The sequence below is a fragment of the Pipra filicauda genome, unplaced genomic scaffold, assembly GCF_003945595.2.
Source record: "Pipra filicauda isolate LSUMZ 115617 unplaced genomic scaffold, ASM394559v2 scaffold168_size1973030_pilon, whole genome shotgun sequence".
In the NCBI taxonomy this organism is placed as follows: domain Eukaryota; kingdom Metazoa; phylum Chordata; class Aves; order Passeriformes; family Pipridae; genus Pipra; species Pipra filicauda.
Window position 1 is genome coordinate 1,441,920 of NW_024104195.1, and position 23,589 is coordinate 1,465,508.

General features: G+C 37.8%; 1 protein-coding gene across 4 annotated transcripts in view; it reads right to left on the reverse strand.

The window, feature by feature from the left end:
* Positions 1-4,385: 4,385 nt before the first annotated feature.
* The window catches only part of PRRC1 (proline rich coiled-coil 1), a 32,702-nt gene continuing 13,498 nt past the window's right edge, over positions 4,386-23,589 (reverse strand). For all 4 annotated transcript variants that reach the window (XM_039379455.1, XM_027712531.2, XM_027712533.2 and 1 more), the window contains exons 4-9: positions 22,659-22,819; positions 20,174-20,276; positions 17,278-17,441; positions 15,804-15,907; positions 14,826-14,928; positions 4,386-12,135 (exon numbers count right to left, since the gene is read on the reverse strand). In XM_039379455.1, the coding sequence (XP_039235389.1) occupies positions 11,926-12,135; positions 14,826-14,928; positions 15,804-15,907; positions 17,278-17,441; positions 20,174-20,276; positions 22,659-22,819 (845 nt within the window). In that variant the 3' untranslated portion in view covers positions 4,386-11,925. The remainder of the gene's footprint in view (positions 12,136-14,825; positions 14,929-15,803; positions 15,908-17,277; positions 17,442-20,173; positions 20,277-22,658; positions 22,820-23,589) is intronic.

A 23,589-nucleotide genomic window follows, 5' to 3' on the forward strand; every position in this document is an offset into this window, starting at 1 on the left:
AGTTCTGGTCCACACTGGAGGAAATGGAAGTTTTGTACTCAAGTGTGCACTCCTGAACAGGAATAGGCACGGGGCTACTAGGAACAGAAAATAACCTGACATTTACTTCTTGATTATTAGAGAAATTATTATCCTAGGCTGATGACTGAGATCTCAATAACATCACCAGCTACATCTACTAGATGTAGTTGTACATGAAATGAACATTTAGCTGAAATGAATCAGCTGAATGCACACTATCTGAATGTCTTTGCAAAGAGCCACAACACTGAGATACTTAACAGACTTGCCTTTTTCCATACATATTTCTTTAAAAATACTGAAAACTGATATTTTCTTTTCCATCTAGTTGAAAATGTAAGAAAAGATGTCTGTTGTATAACAGAGAAAAATTTTGCAAATTATTTAACTTACAGGAGGAGCACTATCAACATAGTGAGGTGACATTTTCATAGCAGTTTGGAGTCCCAGTTGGAAGAGAAAGAAGAGATACTGATAAATACGGCTAGAGGAAATTATGGACATGAATTTTATCTGCCACAGCTTCTATTTAAGACCTTCCAATAAAAAAGAATTACTTCCAGTATTTTCTGCAGAAACCTGAAACAATGGGATAAACACTCAGATAAATACTCAGAGATTAATTATGCTTCCCTGACTTTATATGCATTTAAACTGCCTAAGGATCTCCAAGGAGTAGGTTAAATCTGAAATACAGAGGACTATTAAAAATAGCTTGTTTTAATTAATTCCTTCAATTTAAAAAATACCTCTCTACCACTATTGATCCAGTGAGTTTTCATTTCTTTGGACCACGTGCTAAAACATCCCTCCAAGAATAAAAAAATCAAAGAAAAAAAAAAAGAAGAAAAACATTTCTGAGGCCTCGAAAAGAGCTGAATGTTTAAATTAAAGAAACATTTAGAGAAAGATTCCCTCACAGAAGGAAGGATAGGAGATTGTGATACTTCCTGCAGATAGGACGATGTGTCATCTTGGGGGAATGATCCTTTTGATTTTTTTATCAGGTTTTTTAATAATTTTTTTGCTATAAAGCAAAACTGACTAAAAAGCTAGTCTTATTTATGAGACTCTCTAGCCTAAATAAAAATACCTGCCCAAATTCTTTCAGTATTTTCATAGGTTTTTGTCCAAAACTTTCTGAACATTTCCTATCAATTTAAGACAAATATTCAATAGAGCTTTACTACATTCCCATCAAACTGCAAGAGTACTTTTTCCAAGTAGTTGACCTTGGTTTCAAACTCCAGGAAACAGAACTGACACCTGAGTTATCTCTGAGGTACTGTTTCAAGGGCAACATTTCCAGTGGGAAACAATTTTTGAAATACATAAAAATTTTAGGCAGAAGTTAACTGCACTTCTAGCACTGAAAGGATCTAAATGTACTTTTTCACTACCATGACTGAGCTCTTCTGTTCAGTCATGACTGACCAGGAGAGCTCAGTTTTTTAAACCATATCATTCATGTGTCACTTGGATTCCCTACTCCTGGTTAATGAAAGCCATTTGTTCCTCCCAGGGCTGGACTCTGCAGTCCCCAGACATCCAGCGCCATCATGTGGAGACACGAACTGTTTCCATCCGGATACCCCAGAGCACTGAGGAGGAGCTTTGTCTAGGGACAAAACAGTATTCCCTTAAAATCTTGTATTTGCAATAATGAAACCAACTTTGGAGGAGGAAAAAAAAAAATCACACTGCTAAGGTGCTTGGCAGTTAAGATCTTCTTGGCTATTAAGATCATCCTTAATGCCTGAGTTCTGTTCTGCTGGCTGCCACGTCTTCCCCCTAGGTTAAAATACACAGATAGGAGTCCTGTTTCCTCTAATCTTCTAAAATGGTGTGAAAACATCATCCTCTTTTACTTGGTATTATATTTTCAGTGTCTTTCATCAAGGACAAGGCTACAGATTCCTTCTTCAAGAAATTTGTTTTATCTTTCATTCATATATAAATATACATTCATATATATACACACACACACATATTCACATGCACACATACATAAACACACACAAAAATGTTTAACCTTGAGATAGAATTTGGGGGATATGCTGCTCTTTTTGTGGTCACCAGACATTTCAACTTTCCTGAGCCTGGATTTCAACCCGTGTGGGTTCCAGAGTGAGTGGTGGGACTTGATGGTCTTCGAGGTCTTTTACAACCTTAAGAATTTGATGATTCTATGCCTAGTTTAAGTCTAGAAGACAAGGGCCACAACTCTTTTTCATGCTCTTCATCCGTTTCACAGTTTTTTCTTCCACCACAAAATTTCTTGTGAAGTCACTGAACTCAATCTGCTTGCCTGTGTTTAATATCAGCCCTGCACATCCTAATTTTATTTTATACACTGATTTTTTCTGGTACCTTCTGAATGCTTGCCAGTACCTTTTCTTTTAGCAGTCCTGACTGATGGATATATTTCCATAGGCATTTATTTTAGTGATTTAGAGGGCTGGACTGTATTTTCCTTTGCTTAGCAAGCTGGTAACTGACAATGTAAGACAAGTAATAATTGCAATTTAGACTGCTTTAGAAAACTGGCACTGCTAAAAATTGAGATCTTGATTTGGTGTTCAGCAGATGGGCTAAAATTGTTCTCCCCCACAATAAAATAAGTGGAGCAGAATTGCCTCCTAGAGTTCATTCTCCAAAATCTAAATAAGGAACCATTTCTTTACTTGATCCTCCAGTAACAAGGCTACTCTCCAGTCCACCACTGAATCTTCACTCATGGTGCAACCCTGCAGGAATCTTAGATTTAAGGGGAATCAGATACCACCTAGGGAACAGGTTCTGGGGCACAGACTTCTTTTAATTAGTTGCTTTCTTGCTACCTTGTCAGGCAAACAAGAAAAGGAACAAACGGAAAGAGTGAGGCTATTTGGTATCCAGTGGTAAAATCCAAATATTTCAGACGTGGTTAACTTGATAGCAGCAGACAAAAGGGTGAACATGAGAAAAGAGCAGGAGGAAGCCAAGAGGCATTTGATTTCAGAAGAAACGAGAGAAAGAAATAACAGTAAGCCAGAGTATGTGGTCTTGCAGGTACAGATAATGCTGTGGAGAGTGCAGTAGAGTTGAAGAAAACAAGAAACTATCATCTTCCTAGTCAGTCATGAATAAGAACTAGGATATACTAGGACATAGTTCTTATTCATCCACTAATTCTATTGTGGATGAATATTTTATTTCTAGTTTTTAAGAAAATTATGGAGAAACACTAGAAAACCCAATTTCTTACACAACCTCTCCAGAGAGTTTTAGAGCATTTTGCCAGTGGTTCTCTTGTAATGTAAGGTCACAACAGCCATGCTGGGTCAAGTTATTTCGCTACCTATGCATCCTATTTCTGACACTGGTCAGCATCACCCTCTTAACAGAGTAACACAGGAATGATGCTTCTCATGCTAAGGCCTCCCATTTTCTAGCAGATGTAGTTTAGATAGAGCTGTATCTGCATCTTTGTGAGTAATGGCATTTTGTGGTTTTCTTTTACATTTATACTTCTGTGTTTATGAAGATTTAGTTCACAAGAGTATTTGTTTTGACTCTGCAGCTGATATGTACTGCAGTATGTACAGCTGTTAGTTCTCCTTGCTCCTCAGTTGAGCTGTAACTCAACAAAAAAACCCTAAAAAACCCAAACCAAAATTTGACCCTTTCTTCCACCCTTATTTTCCAAGAATGATACAAGAATCATTCAGAAAACACCAAAATTCATTTTTCTGCTTAAGTTTATGAAATAAACTGAAATAAAGAATATGGCTCAAAACCCATCTACAGATCTACATGAATCCGCTAAATCCTCAGAGTCTATGTTGTTGCTTATTTGGCAGTTTTGAAGTGTTGAGTTGTTCTTTGAAGAATAAGATAGAGAGAAGCATTGTCAAAGGCTGGAAGAATCAAGACTCCTTAACAGCATCCACGGAGAGGATGACAGACCTACCACAGCAGCAGGACTTGCCTAAAATTAAAGAAAGCCAATAAAACTAGAAGAGAATTAAAAGAAATGAAGGTGAGGTAAGGAAGCTTCAGTGAATCACACTAAGTTGAAGAGAAATTAACAGAAATAAAGACTAGGATGGTGTAAATATTACAAATCAGAACACGGGTTAAAGGCACTGCTGAACAAATCTGTCAGAAGCACAAAAATTATTTTTTTCTTGTGCTCTGCTGCTTGTTAAAGAGGTTTGCAGATAACATGAGTTTGAAACTGTACATATAAGAGAGAACCACAGAAGCGTTGTGGTTAAAACAATACTGACATGACCAACCCAGAAAAACAATGAAACCAGCAGTGTTTCATTTTGAGACAGCATAACCAGTGTGAGGAAGTCATAAGTCACAAAGACTATGTGTTCAGATAGTATCTACACGTATCACATGCCTTGTGTTTTATTTTGAATTTTTCATCAGCTGTGGTTGTGAAATAGCACCAACATCCACCCAAATGAACTGCTGTAAACCTGTCCTTGGCTTTGGCTGTAGCAGATCATGGCAGATTTATGGAAGGCACACCAAAAACACAGAGCTGCACCACCTGCAAACATTCACAGGGTAGTCTGGCACCTCCTGTGTTTTCCCTTTCTTTTTTTGGCTTTGGTATCCCTTGAGTGGATAATTACAGGACAGTTTCCAGAGTAGCTCATGTCCCTTTTTAGAGAAGTACACAGAAGAAAACACACAGTCAGGGATTACATATTCAAAATGTAAAATACCAAACACTTTCAGCCCAGTACATGGCATGTGCAATCCAGAAAATTCATACAGAACTACAGCACTAAGGCTGCTTGTGAAAATGCATGAACAGAGGGGAGAAACTGAATACCAGCATCTGGTCCATGGGGACTTGCCATCACCTAAACACTGGCACGGTCAAACTGGAAGGAGTTGCTGTTGCAATGCATACTCTGATCTAACTTGCTCAGCAAACAGCCCCACATCCCACCAGAGGAATGCCAAACAATTTGGTTTCTTTCAATTGAGGGTGTGGACCCAACATCCCTGGAGAGGCTCAAGAAATGACTGGACTTGGCCTTTAATGTTGTGGTTTAGACAAGGTGGCGATTGGTCACAGGTTGGACTTGATGATCTTGGATGTGTTTTCCAACCTAAATGATTCTGTGATTTTGTGATTCTCATTTATAATATTTCTTTGCCAGAGAAAGAGATATAAGTTCTTTAATGTGTTAAAGCACTCAGAAAAATGGGATGACCGTGAATAAATAGTTATGAATAACACATCGACAGATACAACTTCTCCCTGTTCTGATACTTTTGCAAGACCTTTGCAAGTCACTTTTAAGGAAATACCTTGGTAGAGTGTGCAAAGCTATTTGGTGTTTGTGACTGCTTACAGGCGACATGTTTTCTGCCTCTGAGCTGTTTTCCTACAGCACCCACTGCACTGAGGATGTGTAGAAGACACAGTTATATTCTTTACCAAGAAATTTTTCCCTCTCAATATACAGACCTAAGTAAATAAAAAGATATGCACTGAAACTATATTACTGTAACTGTTTTGTTCAAACCAGGTTACTAGGAATTTGCTAGAATTGCCCCCTACAAGGAGCAATTTTCAGAGCAGATACTTCCAATGACTTAAGAAAACCACCTCAGCAACAATACATCTTTCTTAAAAAAACAAAATTTAAAGGTATTTAAGCAACTCATCAGTTGGGAGGATGTAGCAGAGGCAGAACGTTCTCCTCAAGTTCATCCAGAAAATGTGTCAGCATTGCCTGGAGAGATCTGCTCTCACAAAACAGTGTTTATTCAGCTCTTCTTTTTAATGCCAGATGAGGTCCAAGTAGAAGGGTGGATTTGATCACAGCCAATGAGCAGCCAGAATAATTTCTAAGGCTCCAAAATAGTGGGCGGTATATGAACTCTCAATTCTCAAAACTATGACAAATTTGCAAGCTTAGGTTTTTGTGGGTTCTATTAAACCTTTTTTCAATATGTGGATTCAAACACAGTTTGTTCGTTTTGCCATAACTCAAAAGTCAAAACAAACTGCAAAGAAACCTTTTTTCCTGTTTAATTAAGTGTATGAGACCAATGGTTTGGTATTATCCAGTTCTGCAGAACTCAGAAAACAGCTCTTATGACCTGCTGTCTCTAAAAGAAATCAAATCAAAATTATGAAAACATGGAGCTACCTTATCAGCCTGCATGAATTGCTAAGTTTCCACTTGTGTTAATAAAACAACTGATTTAAACTGGCAAAGAACTGAGAGTTTGACTAAAACCAGTCACGTTTAATTCAACAAAAATGGGAGAGGTGGGCTTCTGCATCAAGAAAATAGAGAGCAAATTGTGTACAGGTAATATAAACAATCTGCAGCAAGAGGAAACAGATTAACAGAACAAATTAAACAAATCATTAAAAAATGTTACAAAGTTCTTTTGTGGGCAGAATGATAAAACTTTCCCATTCACATCAGGAGAAACATAACCACTAGAAAAAAATCTAAGAAAAGGCAGCACTCTTTCCCTCTTCAGTTTTGTGCTACACACTTCATTTTCTAAGTCTTCTCACTTCGTTTCCTAAGTCTTCTATACCTTCCTATGGTGCTGCTCCCACCATGGACAGATTATTACAGAGCGAATGGCAATGAGAAACAAGCTCCAAAATCCACTTATAGTCAGCCTGGCAACTGCAGAATCAGCTTTTGCTGTCTTGCTTGCATTTAAGAACTCAGAAAACAACAAGAAATTGGGAGCTCACACCCAAGTTTACAGTGGTTCAGAGGTGCTCACTTAATACTTTGGCTGTCACTGGTGATAAGAGAAACTCCCCTCAGAGATTCATGTGATTTGTAGCACTCCAAAAAAGAGAAAATCAAAGTATCTTATCCCTAGTAATAATTTTAATTTATTATATTTATCAATTTAGGGGTTTGCGTGTCTGGTATTACTGACTTGCAATGTCCAAGAAAATAAGCTCTTCAGATACAAAAGTCTGCATCTACACAGGACAGAGAGAACTTAAAATGTTTTCATTATAATGCTTACGACCTTTTATTGGGATGTGCTTTTTCGCAAATATTCTGAGAACTACAGGCAAAAAGAACTATGTAACAGTGTGATTACTGATTACAGTAATTCCTACTATATTAAAAAGAAAAATTCTCCTGTTCTTTCCCCTGCAGACACAAGTTTGTTGATTTTTAGTTTTAGTACATTTTAACAAAACCCCTAGAATCTGCCTTGCATGTGCATAACTGTAGTCACTTATCCCAGAACAACGTCCCAAGACCAGCACTGATTTTAGGATAACTGGTCTGTTTGGGAATTCTTTCTAAATCTGCTGGTTTTTGTTTGATGCCACAGCTATTTCAGAATCCCACTACTGATCAAAATACTATTCCTTATACAAAATGCAACTTCCTGCACTTTTCCAAGAAGTTGCAGAATATTCACCCCTTACTTGGAACAGCTGCTCCTGCAACTGTAAGAATTAGATCATGAAAATGATCCCTCAGTATCCTGTTAGAGGAGAACTGTGTTTTATAGGGAAATTCTCCTACAAAATTCTGAGCAGAACCAACTGAACTGCACAAGCATGAACATATACTCAAACTAAGTCAAGTGAAAGCTTTTAAAACTCAGGGAACTTTTGATGGAATTCAAGACTAAACTGAGGGAGGAATATGACTGAGTGGTTCACTGCATTATTCACAACGAAGTTACTACCTTAGCTATTTTTTAGTTTGAGCATTTTCAAATACATGCTGATCTGACCAAGTAGAATAAAAGATGCTTGAAAGCTGTGATCAACAATTTCCAACACTATAATTCTTATTTAAAAAAAAAAAAAAATTACATTCACTCCTGTCATGGAGTATCCTTTAACAAGAAGCGTGTTTTTGTGATTAATATCAAAAAACTCCAGGCTTTACACAGAATTCCATGTAACTTTGCATTAAAAAAGCCACCAAATCTTGCAAAACCAACCCATCTGCTTTCTCCTCTACTATGAGGTACTTCTCTAATTTACAGAGAAGGCCAGTGCCACATTCACTCACACTCGTAGAATGTAAAGATAGTTGGAAATCACTTGCTCAATACCAAATATTTTAATTTTGCTTGTAACCTTAGAGCTGCATCTCCTTTGATTCCAGTACATGACAAATCCCTGTGTTAGCTCAGAAGAAGCTGCTGAGTGGTTTTGGATCTGTTATTCCTCTGCAAAACTGTGTATTCACAATTTAATTGCCAGGTCATAGTCTGGCTGCTTTACAAAATCAGCTGGCTGGAGTATCTAAAGCTTTGACAGAATTCTGCACAATGAGATGATAAATCAAACCAATTGGCATTTTTTTCCTTTTAGAAACTGTAATTCTATACACTATTGCTTTTATGCAACTAGCTTTTCCTGAGTTGCGTAACTATGGATGGAACAGAACCATGAAGTCAAAGCCAAACGGTTCAGGGATTCAGGATGTCAAAATTTGAGTTTTTGATAAGTTACAGACAGACTTAATTGTTGAAGTTAAAATACACATTGGAAAAATAACCAAGTTTGAAGTTATTTTATTCTGATTTTCAAGTCTATTAACAACTTTTGATGGGATACAGAATGTTCTCATTTACTACTTGTTCCTGTGTCTGTTAACAGTAGGAAATGAAGAACAATGTTTTTTCCTTTTTTTAAATTTGCTTGGTCAAAATTATTAAATGTAATTGTAAACTAGACACACAGAGTTCTGTTTCAGAGTCAACTGTTCAGGGATAATGTCTTACCTCCATCTGCAATGTTTACCTCACATTATACTATTATGGGGAAAGAAAAGCTGCTTTTACAAATATCCTGAAGAATCTGAATCACGATTGGGCTAAACCTCTCTGCTGCAAGATATCCATGTATATGCTGGGGTCTTCTAAAGCTGGCCAAAACAAACAGCAGCAGACAGACCCAAGTTATTCCATATTCCCACCTGATTTCTCAACTACCCTCTACCACTTCCTGCATCCAGGACATTGCATTAAATACAATTAAGCTCCTGTACCTGCTCACTAGACATTCCTACTTCTCTGGTACTCTCCTGATCGCCTTCACATCCATTCATACTTCATTCTTATTTTTGCCCTCTTCTGCCATTCCTCACTATCTTGACCAAATTGAGATGTCTAAAGACAAGACTGGAATTGGAAGATAATTTTAAAAGCTTTCAATTAAAGGAAAATACTCTGCTCATGTGCTCTGTACATGAGCAGTCATTGAGGCTGTTCTGTTTTTGGACCAATATGTTCCACTAAACTGTATTTGTTGCTTCATCAGACCCCACATGCCCCATCCCTTCTTCAACAGATGTGCATGGAAAACTTTGAGAGGGGCAGCTGGGTGGAAGTTATCGGACTAGTTTCAACAAAATTGTGCGGGGAACTTCATAACCAGGATTTTTCTGACAGAGCCACAATGTTCTGAGTAGTGTTGTGATGAAAAAACTAAGGCCAGGCCCAGAGCAGAAACTTTTCAACTCAGGTTTGCTGCTGTTAAAACAAGAGTGGGAGAGCAGTCACAGGTAACTTCAGCTCATAATTAGCATTCAGAGCTAATTCCACAAGAAAATCTGCAGGGGCAGAAACCTCCACTGACAGGGCTGTAACACCTTAAGCCACTACAGCTGCTTGCAAAGTCAATCTCTAAGGGCACAGACTAAGAACTGGGATAACGGTACCAAAAAGCTGATTAGAATTTGCAAATGAAGTCCAGGAGAAAAAGTTTCATTTGAGCAAAGTGGTTTCTGCACACTTAAATTTTCAGCTCTTCTCTAACAATAACCCAGTCACAGTCTCCTTCAAAATCCCTACTTGTGACACCATGCCTAAAATTCATATATCAAATCTTGCAGAGAGGGTGTGTCAGTTCTACACAGTACTTATACAGGTACATGTATATACATAGTCCTGAAATTAATTTTCAGCCTCAGAAAAAAAAATCCAGTATTCTTCCTATATACAAAACCCTTGTGCTGATATTTCTGAAGGCTCACCCATGTCACATCAGCCTATACATACCTTCTAAAGTTCAGCCTGAATTATCACTGCTCTGCTCCTTTCTCACAATAACAGTTAAAACCCTGCCATTGTACAATGCACAGGGGACTTAAAGAACCATTGCCTTAAGTGTACAAAAACCAGCAACAAGTGCAGTTAATGAACGATCTCCAACATTTTGAAGAACCTTAGTTTAAGGACCAGGTAGATCTCTTTTAAAGTAATGCAAAATCAAAAAACTTGGCTGCATCTATGTGAGACACACCTAAAAAGAGTAGTATATGTAGTATAATAGCAGTATATGTAGTAGCTTTCTTGATCTTTTGTTCATGACACTAATATTTGAACAAACCTACCCCCTCTTTAAGTAGCAGAAATGGCTTCTGCAGCTGTATCTACAGTGATGAAGCAATTGGGAATTGTCTGTACATGTAATAAAAGTCACATGTCCAAATGTGTCTCTGCTTTTCTAAGCTGATCTCAATATAAATTTAAAACAGGATGTCAATGTCTTACCTGTTGAACTTCCTCTTGTATTATTGCCCGCAACACAACCCAGCAGATGGTAAAAAGCTGAAAACATCTATTCAACTACTTTACAGAGTAAACCAATTAAGGTCAAATACTTGGACATAGATAGATTTCCACTGGGTACAATCATGAGCTGGCTTAAAAGTATATTGTATATAAAAATGCTCTTTGAAAGCATCTAATAAAGGTAAAGGCAGAGCAATATAAGCTGAAAAACTGCTTAAGGCAAACAAAAAGTATTTGTTTATTCTTTGTTTCTTAAAAAAGTGTTACCAAAATATTTTCTTCACAATTACTTCCATATTTCTAAATACAGATTTTAAGATTGCATGAGCATTGATGGAGGACCTTTACAGCCATGAAAAACGTCAGACACACCAAAAACTTATATGAGAGACAGTGAGTTCATGACATCAAGAAAGCTTTTAAGACTTCAAAGTGTTTAAGAAACCCAGGCTAGCAAAGCAAGTGATACACACATCACCATTTTCCATAATCAAATTGCTGACAGCTGTAACTAGATAAACTACGTAATTCCATATAAAATGTGAAGTTTGGAAGCATTGGAGTAAACAATGTTATTGAAACTGCTGAGATGATTTCATGTGGCATATGCGGTACCTGATATAAAACCCACTGAAGCAACTCGAAATTTGTCTGTGGTGTTTCAACTGGCCACGAATTTCATTACTGCTACATAAAAAAAGAAAAAAAGATGCAGCATGGAAAATGAGAATTCAGAACTATTTAGCAAAGACTTCAGCTAACAGGGCATGGATTTGTGCTCTTCAGCACCTCACTGTTATGTGCTGTAGAAACTACTTGGTATCACTCCTGAGAACTATATACAGACACCAAACTCATGAGGTCTTAAGTATCCCCTAAATACGTGCCCCAGTATAACATGTAATACAGAAGGTAGTCTCTCTGGATTGAAATGCATATATATAATATACATGTTATGCTGTCAACATGTTTATATTACTAATATAATAGAAACAGCTAAACAAATATCCCCTTTCAAAAGTATACTAACTAAAGTATCTCAGCAAATGTCTAGTAAGGTGTCAAATCATAGCATGTTACACTTGAAAAATTGTAATGCTACTTGTACTGGTTATAAATATATGCATTTGTCTCAATTTCCTGCTTTGTGAATCATACTGGAAATCATATAATAGCCAAAAAATGTAATTGCTCACTTCCACTACCAGAAATCACCTTCGCTTCTCAAAAATTAGAAGCAGTTTAGAGTTAAGATTACAAATGTGTGTTGCATTCACTGCGAATTAAGAGCGTGTAGCCTTCATATCAACTTCAGAACCAAGCCCAGTACTCCTTGCTCTGACAGACCAGCCAGTCTCACATGGTCGTGGGTGGCAGCTGCTGTTTGTACATCCCTGCCAGGGCCTTGGCCGCGCTGTAGATCATCTGCCGGCGGGACATGCCCGTGAACACCACATGCCAGTCTGTCCTGTTCACGTTCACGACACTCTTCTCCAGCACCTCGCCCAAGGTCACCAGCAGGCCTGACCATCTCAGATTGTAGTCCTCAGGAGTGAGACTCTTGGCCTGTGCAACATTGTGAGAACGGATTACTTAGACAGATTGAAATTAGTAGTTTTACTTCTATTTTCACCAACTTTCACAAGTGATCATTCTTATATCAACAGACTTACATGGCAAATCAAAGGGTATCAGAATCAGATTTCAGACTGCCCCATAATTTGCTAAGCAAATTATTTGGATTTCTATGTATCATGATGCAAGCAACATCTGAAGAGTATAAACTAAAATGCAAAGCTTAAGACAGTAAAGACATACTGCCATTCTCTTATAAAGTAGCCAATAGATGGAATCAATAACAGTATGTATTTATACAATACATACCCTCCAAAAGCTTTAAAAACAGTTAAAATGTCCCTCTGAAGCAGGCAAGTAGCCAAATGCAAGGAGAAAGCTGAGCCTGGCAGAAAAGAAGGGCTGAGAGATTTGCATGAGATCACAAAGGGATTATATAGTGTCATTTCACAGAATTGTAGAATGGTTTGGATTGGAAGAGACCTTAAAGCGCACATAGTTCCAACTCCCTTGCCATGGGCAGGGACACCTTACACCAGACCAGGTTGCTCCAAGCCCATCCAACCTGGCCTTGAACACTTCCAGGGATGAGGTAGCCACAGCTTCTCTGGACAACCTGTGCCAGGGCCTCATCGCCCTCACAGGTAACAATTTCTTCCTACTACCTAAGCTAAACATTCTGTCTGTCAGTGTGAAACCATTCCTTCCTGTCCTGTCACCCCAGGCCTTTGTAAATAGACCTCTCCATCCTTCTTGTAGCCCCTTCACGTCCTGGAAGGCCACAATTAGGTCACCCCAAAGCTTCTTTTCTCCAGGCTGAACACTCCCAACTCTCCCAGTCTTTCCTCACAGCAGAGCTGCTCCATCCCTCTCATCATCTTGGTGCCTCCTCTGGACTCACTCCAGCAGCTCCATGTCCTTGCTGTGCTGGGCCCCCAGGGCTGGAGGCAGCTCTGCAGGCGGGGTTTCACCTGAGGGGGCAGAGGGGTAGAATCCCCCCCTGCCCTGCTGCCCCCGCTGTGGGATCAGCCCAGGGCACACGGGATTTCTGTGGTGGGCCATGTCCAGCCTCTCCCCCATCAGCACCCCCAAGTTCTTCTCCCCAGGGCTGCTCCATCTGCTCATCCCCAGCCTGGATTGATTCTGGAGGTGCCCCAACACAGGTGCAGGACCAGCCCTTGGCCTTGTTAAACCTCAGGAGATTCCCAGGGGCTGCTTCTGGAGCTTGTCCAGGTCCCTCTGGATGGCCCCGTCCTTCAGGTGTGTCACTGCACCCTCAGTTTGGTGTCCCTGCAAACCTGCTGAGGGATCTCTCAGTCCCTTCATCCATGTCATTAATGAAGATGTTAAATCACATAGGTACCAATACAGACCCCTGAGGGCACCACTGGTCACTGATGTCCATCAGGACTCTGAGCCACTGACCACGACCCTCTGGATGTGACTGTTCAATCAATTCCTTATCCACTGAACAGTCCATCCATTGAATCCATCTCTAATTTTGAGTGGGGGACTGTGTCAAGAAGTCCAGGTAAATGACATCTGTAGCCCTCATTCTGCAATTGGAACCAGAAGGGAAACAGTGGGGGAAGCATCACTGCATTTCTCTGGTCTGATGCTCATCACAGGCAACCACCTCCTTCATACAGATTTTGAATTAGTCCGTTTCCAGTGCATGTACAGCAGATCAAGAGCATTAGTGTACTGTGCCCTTCCTAAAACTACTGTCTTGCAACTACAACAGCATAGGTTTGTCAGAATATGCAGAATACTTTGGGTTTGAAAGGGACCCTTGAACATTTTTTCCTGTAGCTTCACGTCTTTCTCCACTGTTTTTGAAAAGCATTTTGGAAAACTACAGAGACAGAGCAATATTTCTCGTTTTGCCATTCATCAGCTTTTCAAGGCTGCAAGAACTCAGGAAAATAAGAACCAATCCCACAAATGCTCACTTATTGAAATGGGTACTACTGAAAAAAAAAAAATTAACAGTTACTATTTGTTTTCTGAAAACAACCCCCAGGGATCAAACCCCAAACAATTTTGGTTTTACATTCTTCATAGAAACATTTATTTAAAACAAATTTTCAGACCAGAGTTAATTAATGTATGACTCATATCTGCTGTCAGGAGACATGCAGTGACTGGAGTAATTCCCAGCCTGCGTCCAGAGAAACATAAACCATCTCATGAAAACCTTCTATTGGGGATATTTAAGAGCTGTACATTATTTTCAATGAGATGAACCATGATATTTCCTAGATTGAAGCCTTTTGATTTCAGATATTTTACATCCTTGTCAGAATAGTACACTCAGAAGAGGAAATCAGCCTTGCTGTTTAGGTGGGAGTCTATATGCTCATAGGGAATTGTTGTATTTCCTTTTTGAGGAAGTAATTCTCTCTGGTTGATTTCTTCTTGATCAGTATTTCTTCTTTTTTAATAGGAAAGTAAAACCAGTGCTCCAAAGTGACACAGAATGACACCTTTGATCAAGAAATGCTTTGCCATAAATGCCTGAAAACTTTTAGGTAATACATTAACGTGATTCAAAAACAGTTTTTATCCTCATTTCATAAATGAAAACATTCAAGTGGAGCAACTGCCAGTAAGAATTGACATCATAAATAAAATTAAAACTTAAATCTTACTGTTAATTGGTAAGAAAACTGAAAACTCACCTGTAGAACGTATTGTAAAGGTACTGGTGTTGCTTGTGTAAATGTTTCTAGATGAATTCCATGAACTGGATCCTCAATAATCAGACATCCAATGTCAAACCACCTGCAACGACATGCATATTACTTTATTTCTGAGTATTGAGTATCACGCAACTGAAAACCAACAGATTAGCAGTTAAATTATGACCATTTCACAAAATCTACTTCAAATGCAGTAATAATGTCATAATGAGACTCACCAAAGCGTTCTGGTATTTTTCAAGTAAAGTTTGCATGTATCAGTTTTCTCATATATAACATTATAGTGCATGTGTATGTATGTAAAATACATAACATACATAGAAATATATAAAAAATATGAAACTTACAAATCAAGGACACAAAAAAAGCGCAGGGGTTGGGTGTGCATGCAGATACATTCCTTTGGCCATAGTTATTATGCTATAATTTTCATTCAATCTCTGAAAGAACATTTCTCATTAAAATAACCTTCCCTAACAATTAAAAAATATACGTATTTATCACTCATGTTCTATATTCAGAAGATTTTTTGGTATGTCTAATGCTATAACAACTGCTTCAATGATTTATTCAGAAAAACAGTTCTGCTCCTCCCAGAGTATTTCCCAACATCCCTTCTGATGCAATTTCAGAAAAAGAGAAGAGAGGATGCACACAGGACTGCACAAACCACTAGCCAAATTCCAACTTTCACAGCTCCTTAATTTTTTCAGTTTGGTATAACTTCACTGTGTTTTTATACTGTGAATCTGGAAAAACCTGACAATGATTTTTATATATTAAAAGTCTCAAGATGTCTGGACAAATTGCTGAACATCATCACCAAAATCAAATCTGCCAAAGCAAAACTGAAGACAGACCATCTCCTTTCTTCTGCTCAGAGTGATACTGACACCAACTCCTCTGAGTCAACAAAGAATACTCCTGACTCTCCAGCAATATATTTGATGTTCTCACTTGTCAGGAAGCAATTCCTCAATGAAGTTTTCCACGGATACAACAGGCTGTTTCTCATGGATGACTCCTGTCCGACGCAAGCTGTCTATCCTTTCCTGTGCTCCCTGAATGGTGACATGAGCTGTTAGACAACACTCTCTTTGAACCACAACACAGTACAATATTTACAGATTAATCCCAGAAGAACTCTGGAACATACTTTTCAAGTTAAACAGAAAATATGAGAGATTTTGAAAATTACTCTTATTTCAATGTTAGGGAAAAAAAAACAACCAAACTCATAAAAGCCATAATGGAATCCCAAACAGTAACAAACACTATGATAAAACTAATTAAATATTTTTAGTTTTTTGTTTTCCAAAAAAAAGCCCAGAGCAGCAGGTAAAGAATTCCTAATCTGTAACTGTGCCAAGTCTCACTATTAGCGAAAGCATCAGTACATATTTCTGTTACTCACACGGACAATTTTGCAACTTAAGACTTCTTGGGTTTAGAGCCTTTGAGTGCTTTGAAGTAACTTCGTAAGACCAAGGCAAAGAATCAATTTGTTTTGGTACATATCTAACTAAAATGTAGGAATCATGCACTTGAAAACTATTATCACTCTGAAGTTGTAATAGAAATATTACTACCATTACACTACAGTAGCTAAATAGGTAAAGGAACATCCATATTCTGGATGTTCTGCTTTACCTCCATATACAATTGTATCAGCTAATACATTACTATGAGAACAGGCTTTACTCTGCTGCAAACACTGCCACAGTCAGTCAGGGGAACAGACTTCCTTTTTCATGAGTTTTTGCTAACATTTAAAAAACGCAATGCTAAATAGCTGTTTTCAGGATTTTTAGTTATTGGCCAAACCCTTGCTAACCCTTCCTCTGGGGCAGCACAGCAGTCTGCAAGGCTGCACAGTGAATTACTTTTCAAACAGAACATAGATCTGTTTGCGATGATCTCTGACAAGTGTTAATCAAACAATCTTTCATCTACAGAATTATCAGGGAGGCAATTCAGTCTCAAAGAATCTCTTTTAATTTCTAGTATTCCCAACATGATTTGCTAGTCACAGACTATCCAAAAATGCCTGATGTACTTTCAAACTACAGTAATATCACAATGTACACAAGATGCGATGGCAATCAATGACAGTATAAGAAAACTGACATAAATAATCTTAACTTGCTGTGAATGTGTTTGCAAAAAAACTCAAAAAAATCTTTCAACAAGCAGCTCTAAACTGGTCTGATGATTCAAATGGGAAAAAATCCTAAACCAAACCAAACAAAAGCCTCACCCCCCAAAAAATAACAACAAACCAACCAACCAAACACACCAAAAAAAAAAAAAACAAACTCAAAAGAAAATGTTTACCTATCCCCCAAACTGACTTCCACTTCATGGAAAATGAGATTCTTCTGGGTGAATCTCTGTGTTGGTGGTACTTGGGTACTGTTACATATCAACTTACCCTTAAACCTGCAGCATAGCCCACAGGTTGGGGGGCAATGTTAGATTGTGCAGCCTCTCCAGTAACAACAGCCATTCCAAAGACTTCTTGAAAGGCATCCCGAACTGCTGCCACTTTTACCTCTTTATTAGAAGTGACCACTATGTCCAGTTCTCCCCCAGTTCCTGTAAAATAATTTTGTAATCTGTAAAATACACATGTGCATGTATTTTTCCTCATTCCCATTATTAGACAGTTCAAATACATTCTCCATCTCAACAGTATTTTTCAGCTGCTCTCCTCTTTCTCATGCACTGTACAATAGTTATTTTATGAAACAGAAGTAACTTAAGCTAGGAAGTAAAAGTTAGATGAATAGGTAAGTGAAGCATGGATGAAAGAGAAACAACAGGAACTGATGGTTGTTCAGCACCTGAAAGAAACCAGAGCACCCATATAAGATGACAATTTATAGAGCTTTAGGAAAACTGACATCCATTTCTAAGGACGTGTTGGTGTTCTGGGAAGCAGTAAGGAATGCTGGTGTCACACACAAACTCTTCCTTATGAAAGGGATCAAGAACATAAAATCCAGTGAACAGCTGTCAAATTACATCATTTTTAAAAAAAAGGCTCACATTACTTTTTAGTCGCCCTTGGAGTGTAAACTTGTTTTCCTCCCTAATGCTTTATCCTGTTTTTTGATGCTAAATATCTATAGAACCAAAAACTTGCATACAGTTCTGAGTGTTTTCCAGTGGGGGGTATCTCCATAAAGAAGCAGGAGTTTTCACTAAGCTTTTTTAGAATAAAACAAAGCAATTCATGAATTAAAAGAAATCATAAACTACTACAAAAGACTGATGAGCTCAATCATACCTCACATCTGTCTATCACAGCAAAAGTTCCCCCAGTGATAATGGTAAACCCGAAGCTTAAATTTCAAAGAAAAGAACAATCTACTCTTTTGCTCATATTACACAGCAGATCTCAGCTACAGGAATCGTCTTATTTTTATGAAGAATCACCAGAGATATGCCAGAACAGTAGTAAAACATACTATTTGGGGTTTTTAGGGGTAATTTTTTAACTTTATTTATCAATTGCTTTACTGAATGGAATTGAACGTACACATCACTGAACTTCGGGCAATTGTTTTAAACACTGGTTAACTACTGGATTAAAAAATAATTGAGAGTATATTTTTTCATGGATTCTTTCTGGATACAAATGAATTTAATATAATTAAACAAGTGCTTAAAATTGACTGCAGGTATTTACTGAAGTTAGCCTTGTTTGAGCGCCCAGGAACAGAAATACTGTTAAAGAGCTTCTAATGAAGCTAAAAACTAATCCATAACAGATCTAGTAAATTACTGCATAACAACGCTAAGAACAGTAACTGTGCCCCATGTTTAGATGGAGAATACAGAATATGTCCTTTTGTATTAAGGATCATCAAATAGCAAAAGCATATCTTTGTTCATCACAGATACTACTACAAAAGAGAAACAAGGATATTACATGCATTAAATGAAAACATTTGTGATAACATCTGCCACACACTAGGAAATACAGAAATACTAAAATCTCAAATATAAGAACTAGGGTATACCCTGGTAAAATCAGGGACAGAATTGTCACATCAAGTTAAGCTCTGACACTTGACTGTGAAATTTCACTGTGTATTATAAACTGAAATAACATTTACACACTCAATTTAAGATTCCCTGACATCTTTTGTTATAAAAGCATTGATGTTTATGCTTACAGGGTGACCATTTCCTAGGTAGACAGAAATTGTCTATTCCAGGTGCATGACTCAGATGACATCTTCACAATGTGCCAATGAAAACAGTTCAGCTCTTTTCAAGAAAGAGACTACAGAAATACTATTTGCTTAGATGAAAAAAAATAATTTCAACCACCTCATCCAGAAGCTTTGGTAATGTCAGGTTTTGGCATGAGGAAGATCACATTTCTTGGGCACTGCAGTAATGGAGAGAGACCAGAGAGAAGCGAGGCCATTTGTTGTTGGGCACATGGTTTTTGTTGATGCCAGAATACATTTTTACAAGGAAGTACATATGAATCTCTGCCCTATTTCCACAACTGCAACTACAAAAACAATGCAGCACATAAATGTCCAAGTTGTCCAAGATGTATACAGATGCTTTTCCTTCCAACAGGACTTTAGAGAACTTTGAGATAACTACTGAATTAGCTTACTAGACCTGAATCTTACAAGCAAAGCATTTTATTAGAAATAATTCATCCTCTAAATAAAGTTGATCTGTCAATACATACTGTGTCAAACTACACAGGATACTGACATATTACAAAGGGACAGTCATGACTGCAACATAAAGCTTAAATACAGTTTGCCAAACTGTATATAATCAACATTTACTGTAGCTTTGCACTGTAGCTTTGCACTGCAGCAACGTAGTTACTGGGTCAGAACAGGTCCAGTTGAAAAAAAAAAGTCTCAGAAAAACAAAATTAAAAAAACAAAAATCATTTTAATGGTTTCTTCTCAGTCTTGGCAGTGTCCTGACCAGCTTCATTTATATGCAGACCAAGGGCAGTACTGGTACACCTAAGGAGGAGGACTGCTTATCACACTGCTAGGAGAAAAAAGCCAGGCCAAAAAAACGAAACCACACCATCACCCTGTACAAATTATGCATTTTGCTTCTCCATTTCAACAAAGTAGGAATCTCAGGTCAGCTTGTATGTGACATGCAATGGAATCCAGTAAAATAAAAATGGTGAATACCACAGTGCTTATCCTTCCTGTTAATTTTCAAGATGTAATTGAAATACTTCTACATTTCAAGTATAAAAGTAGTATGCTATTATATTGACTTCTCTGGCATTTATATGCAACATCCAATGGTTTGTCATAAACACTTACTGATATAGGGAACCATGCCAGGATCCAGTGTTGTGATCATGGTCTCCACTGAATGTTTGGTTTTATCAAGAACAGACTTCACCATGGGATTCTCAGCTACACCCTAAATTTAAGCAAATACATTTCCATATTATCTTCTGTTTTCTTTCCCTCCCTTCAAGAAATTCAGAATGTTACAGTTAAAAAGAAAGAAATAAAAAATACTAAGCTGCTTTGTATGTTTCTAACCATTACACTTTTTAATGGCTTGTTGTATGTCATAACTCAGCACAAACACTACACAGCTTTTCAGTTACACCAGGAAGTTTAAATATTATCTTCTGCATTAATGCAGAAACAGCCCCATTATCTTGCAAAGCCAAGCAGTGCTTCTCCAATTAGCAGCCTGGCTGCCTAACTAACACAAAGTCATTACAGAGATGGTTCCTGAGCAGCTTCTACCTATGGAAGATGCCTTAATGTGTTCATCTGCCAAGCACAAACAGGGAGAAATAATCCACACTTTTATACCAATGTAAAACATGAATTTACCACCATACTGTGAACTACAATGCAGTTAAACTTGAAATTCCTATCAGTCAATTCTAAGGCAACATAAACCCAGATTGCTCAAATGGAGGATCTTCCATGTAAGCAGCGCACAAAATAAAAGTTGAAAATTCAGGTCCTGGGTGCCTTCATTGCTCAAACAGTCAAACCTGCAAGGTGTCAGGTGCAATGACTGCAATAGTATGCAACTTTGTGTCTGATACATTAGGTAGAAATCAATCTTGGAACTGACACAATCTCATTTGATTCTAGATCATTAACTTGTCAATTTTAGATTATTGTCATAGTTTGGGGTATTATCTAGCTTGAAGGAAATCTGGAAGAACAGTGTATGATTTCTTAAGAATACCAAGGGAAAAAGGGTATTTCAAACTATTTCAAGAACAGAATTAAAGATAACTGCTGTAGCTATTGTCTAAGCTCTTCAGTAGGGAATTCCAGATGCATTTCTGTAATAACTACCAGTTTAAGTCCCATATTCTGTCTGACCTTTAAAAAACACAGACTGAGGTGTCCTTACATATATCAAGAACTTGGTGCTTTCAGTGTAGTTAACAATTCTTCATTCTTTCCTCGTTCACCTGGGAAATTCTCAAGAAGAGGTCACTGAACACGCAAAGCACATGGAACGCTTCATACTTCAACCACAATCTGGGCTTCATTATTGAAGTCAATAATACTGACCTTCTCCATAAATACAAACAGGACACCTTCTGGATCCTAGTAGCAACAGTAGATAACACCAATGTGGAAGAGACTGGTTTTCCAACTGATTTGCAATTGAAAGCTCTGGTACTCTAAAAAGGGCTACAGAATCATGTCACAAGTAAAATATTCCCTTCTGGAAAACTGCAAATATTAAGATGAATGTAATGACTGAAAGGAGGACATTGATATTTAAAGGATGAAAGAAGATGTGTTTTTATGATCATAAGAAGACATCTCTCCTTGAAAAGGGCAGCATAACAACTCTGCTCTTGCTGTACTGATGGGGAATTAATCTTGCTCTTCAAGACTGTATCACTGTGTAATTCAATAGTAGGGGAGGGCTCAGTTTGCCATGTCACACACAACTTTTCCTCCCAGCTTTTCATGTTCAAAAGGGCTTGCAACTCCCTTGAAAACTCTGCAACCCTGCTGGGACATTAAACTTGATTCTTTCACATTTAGTATGAGACAGTACAGAAAATGGTGTTGCTCTTGAGGATAGTTTTTTTCCCCACAATCTTCATGATGCTACTTATATGTAGCATCTGTTACAGCTCCAAACAGGTTACAGGCTAATGATATTCTACTAGAGGATGTCGCTGCTTATTTTGTCTGTCTGATTAGATTGCACCACAAGGAGAATCTGTTCTGCACTATATATTCCATGCCTTCTGGCAGAATAATCTTACAAAGTATCTTAGACACTTCTTTGTGATTGAGAAAATACACAGTTTGTCTTTCTTTGAAAAAAGACCTGTTACAGAATATCTTACTTGTTACAGAACAAGCATGGTTTGCATCCCATAGAAATCAAACTCAGTTAATTAGGAAATTATAAATGTGATATGCAAAGCGTTCAGGTGAGGTAACCAGACCATCTTCTTCTGCATTCAGTCACTGTGAAGTAAAAGTTACTTTTCAGGTCTTTCAGAGGTTCTAAAACTTCATCTGACTTAAGAACATGTGACAGAACCTGATAGGTATGTTCCTATCACAGGACTAAAATTAACCTAGAACACCTGCATTTGTCTAACCCCTTCTCTTCTATACAGAGGAAGAGCAAAAGCATAGTTTCAGCAAACACCACTATTAAAAACAGTCACCTTGCACATGAGACTGGAAAATAAACAGGATTTGTAGCAACGAGTATTTAAAAAATAAGATACATCTTATTATAGTCAGTAAAAAATGGTAATTCCTCATGAAGGTAACAGACAAACTCCCATACCTTTATAAACCCCCACAGCCCTCCAGCAGGTGCTCCACCATGGGCAGTAGATACTCTGGGGTCTTCATGCTCCTCAGGAAAAGTGATTGCAGAGCCAACCCCAGGAGACAAAGATGATGAGAAAGTTGCTTGTTGAGTGATGGGATCAGCCAAAACACCTCCTAAGAGGGACAAATAAAATACAAGTGTTCACTTATTTTACTGCAGTTAATTTGTTATATTGTAGCAACGTGCAGTTTGACAGGAAAACTGCAGGAAGAAGAGAAGAATACTGGGCTGATTCACTTCACTTCTTGAAGGTCTCAGAACAATTCTGCTTGTTAAAAACTACTTCAACGATATCTTCTAAAAGAACTGAGACTGCTGTACATTACGTACAAAGTTAAATAATGATTTTTTTTTCTTATCAGGTTAATTTAAAAGTTGTTCCTTTAATCCTTTTCAAATTTTCAAAATAAACCCTCCGTAGAGCAAAGAGAGCAATAGGTGTTACTCTCTAAACAAAGAGATAGGAATGTTCTCACACAATAAGAGAAGTAGGAAATTTTCTAACACTGGGTGGTGGAAATTAGTACCAGTAGAAAAAGGAGAAAGGTTTACATATTTCAAAGGAAAACAAAAGAAACTAAAGAGTAGAAAAATAAAGCATGAGCCTTTGCCCATTTTCAACTGATTTTCCAACCTAGCCTTAATCAAGAGTTATTTTTATTTTACACTGCACAACTGATAGCTCTTTTTAGACATTTTCCTAATACGGACTACTTAAAAGAGGTATCACCAATAACACTAAAAGCCTGGCCCAAATGCAGCTGAGAGTCAAGTTTCCATTCCACTCCACTAGCTTAAAATGACATCAGTTCAGCAACAACAGCAACTGTTTTCATGGAAGGTATGTGTTTTCAGCTGTCCTAATGCAATTTAGTGACTGGAA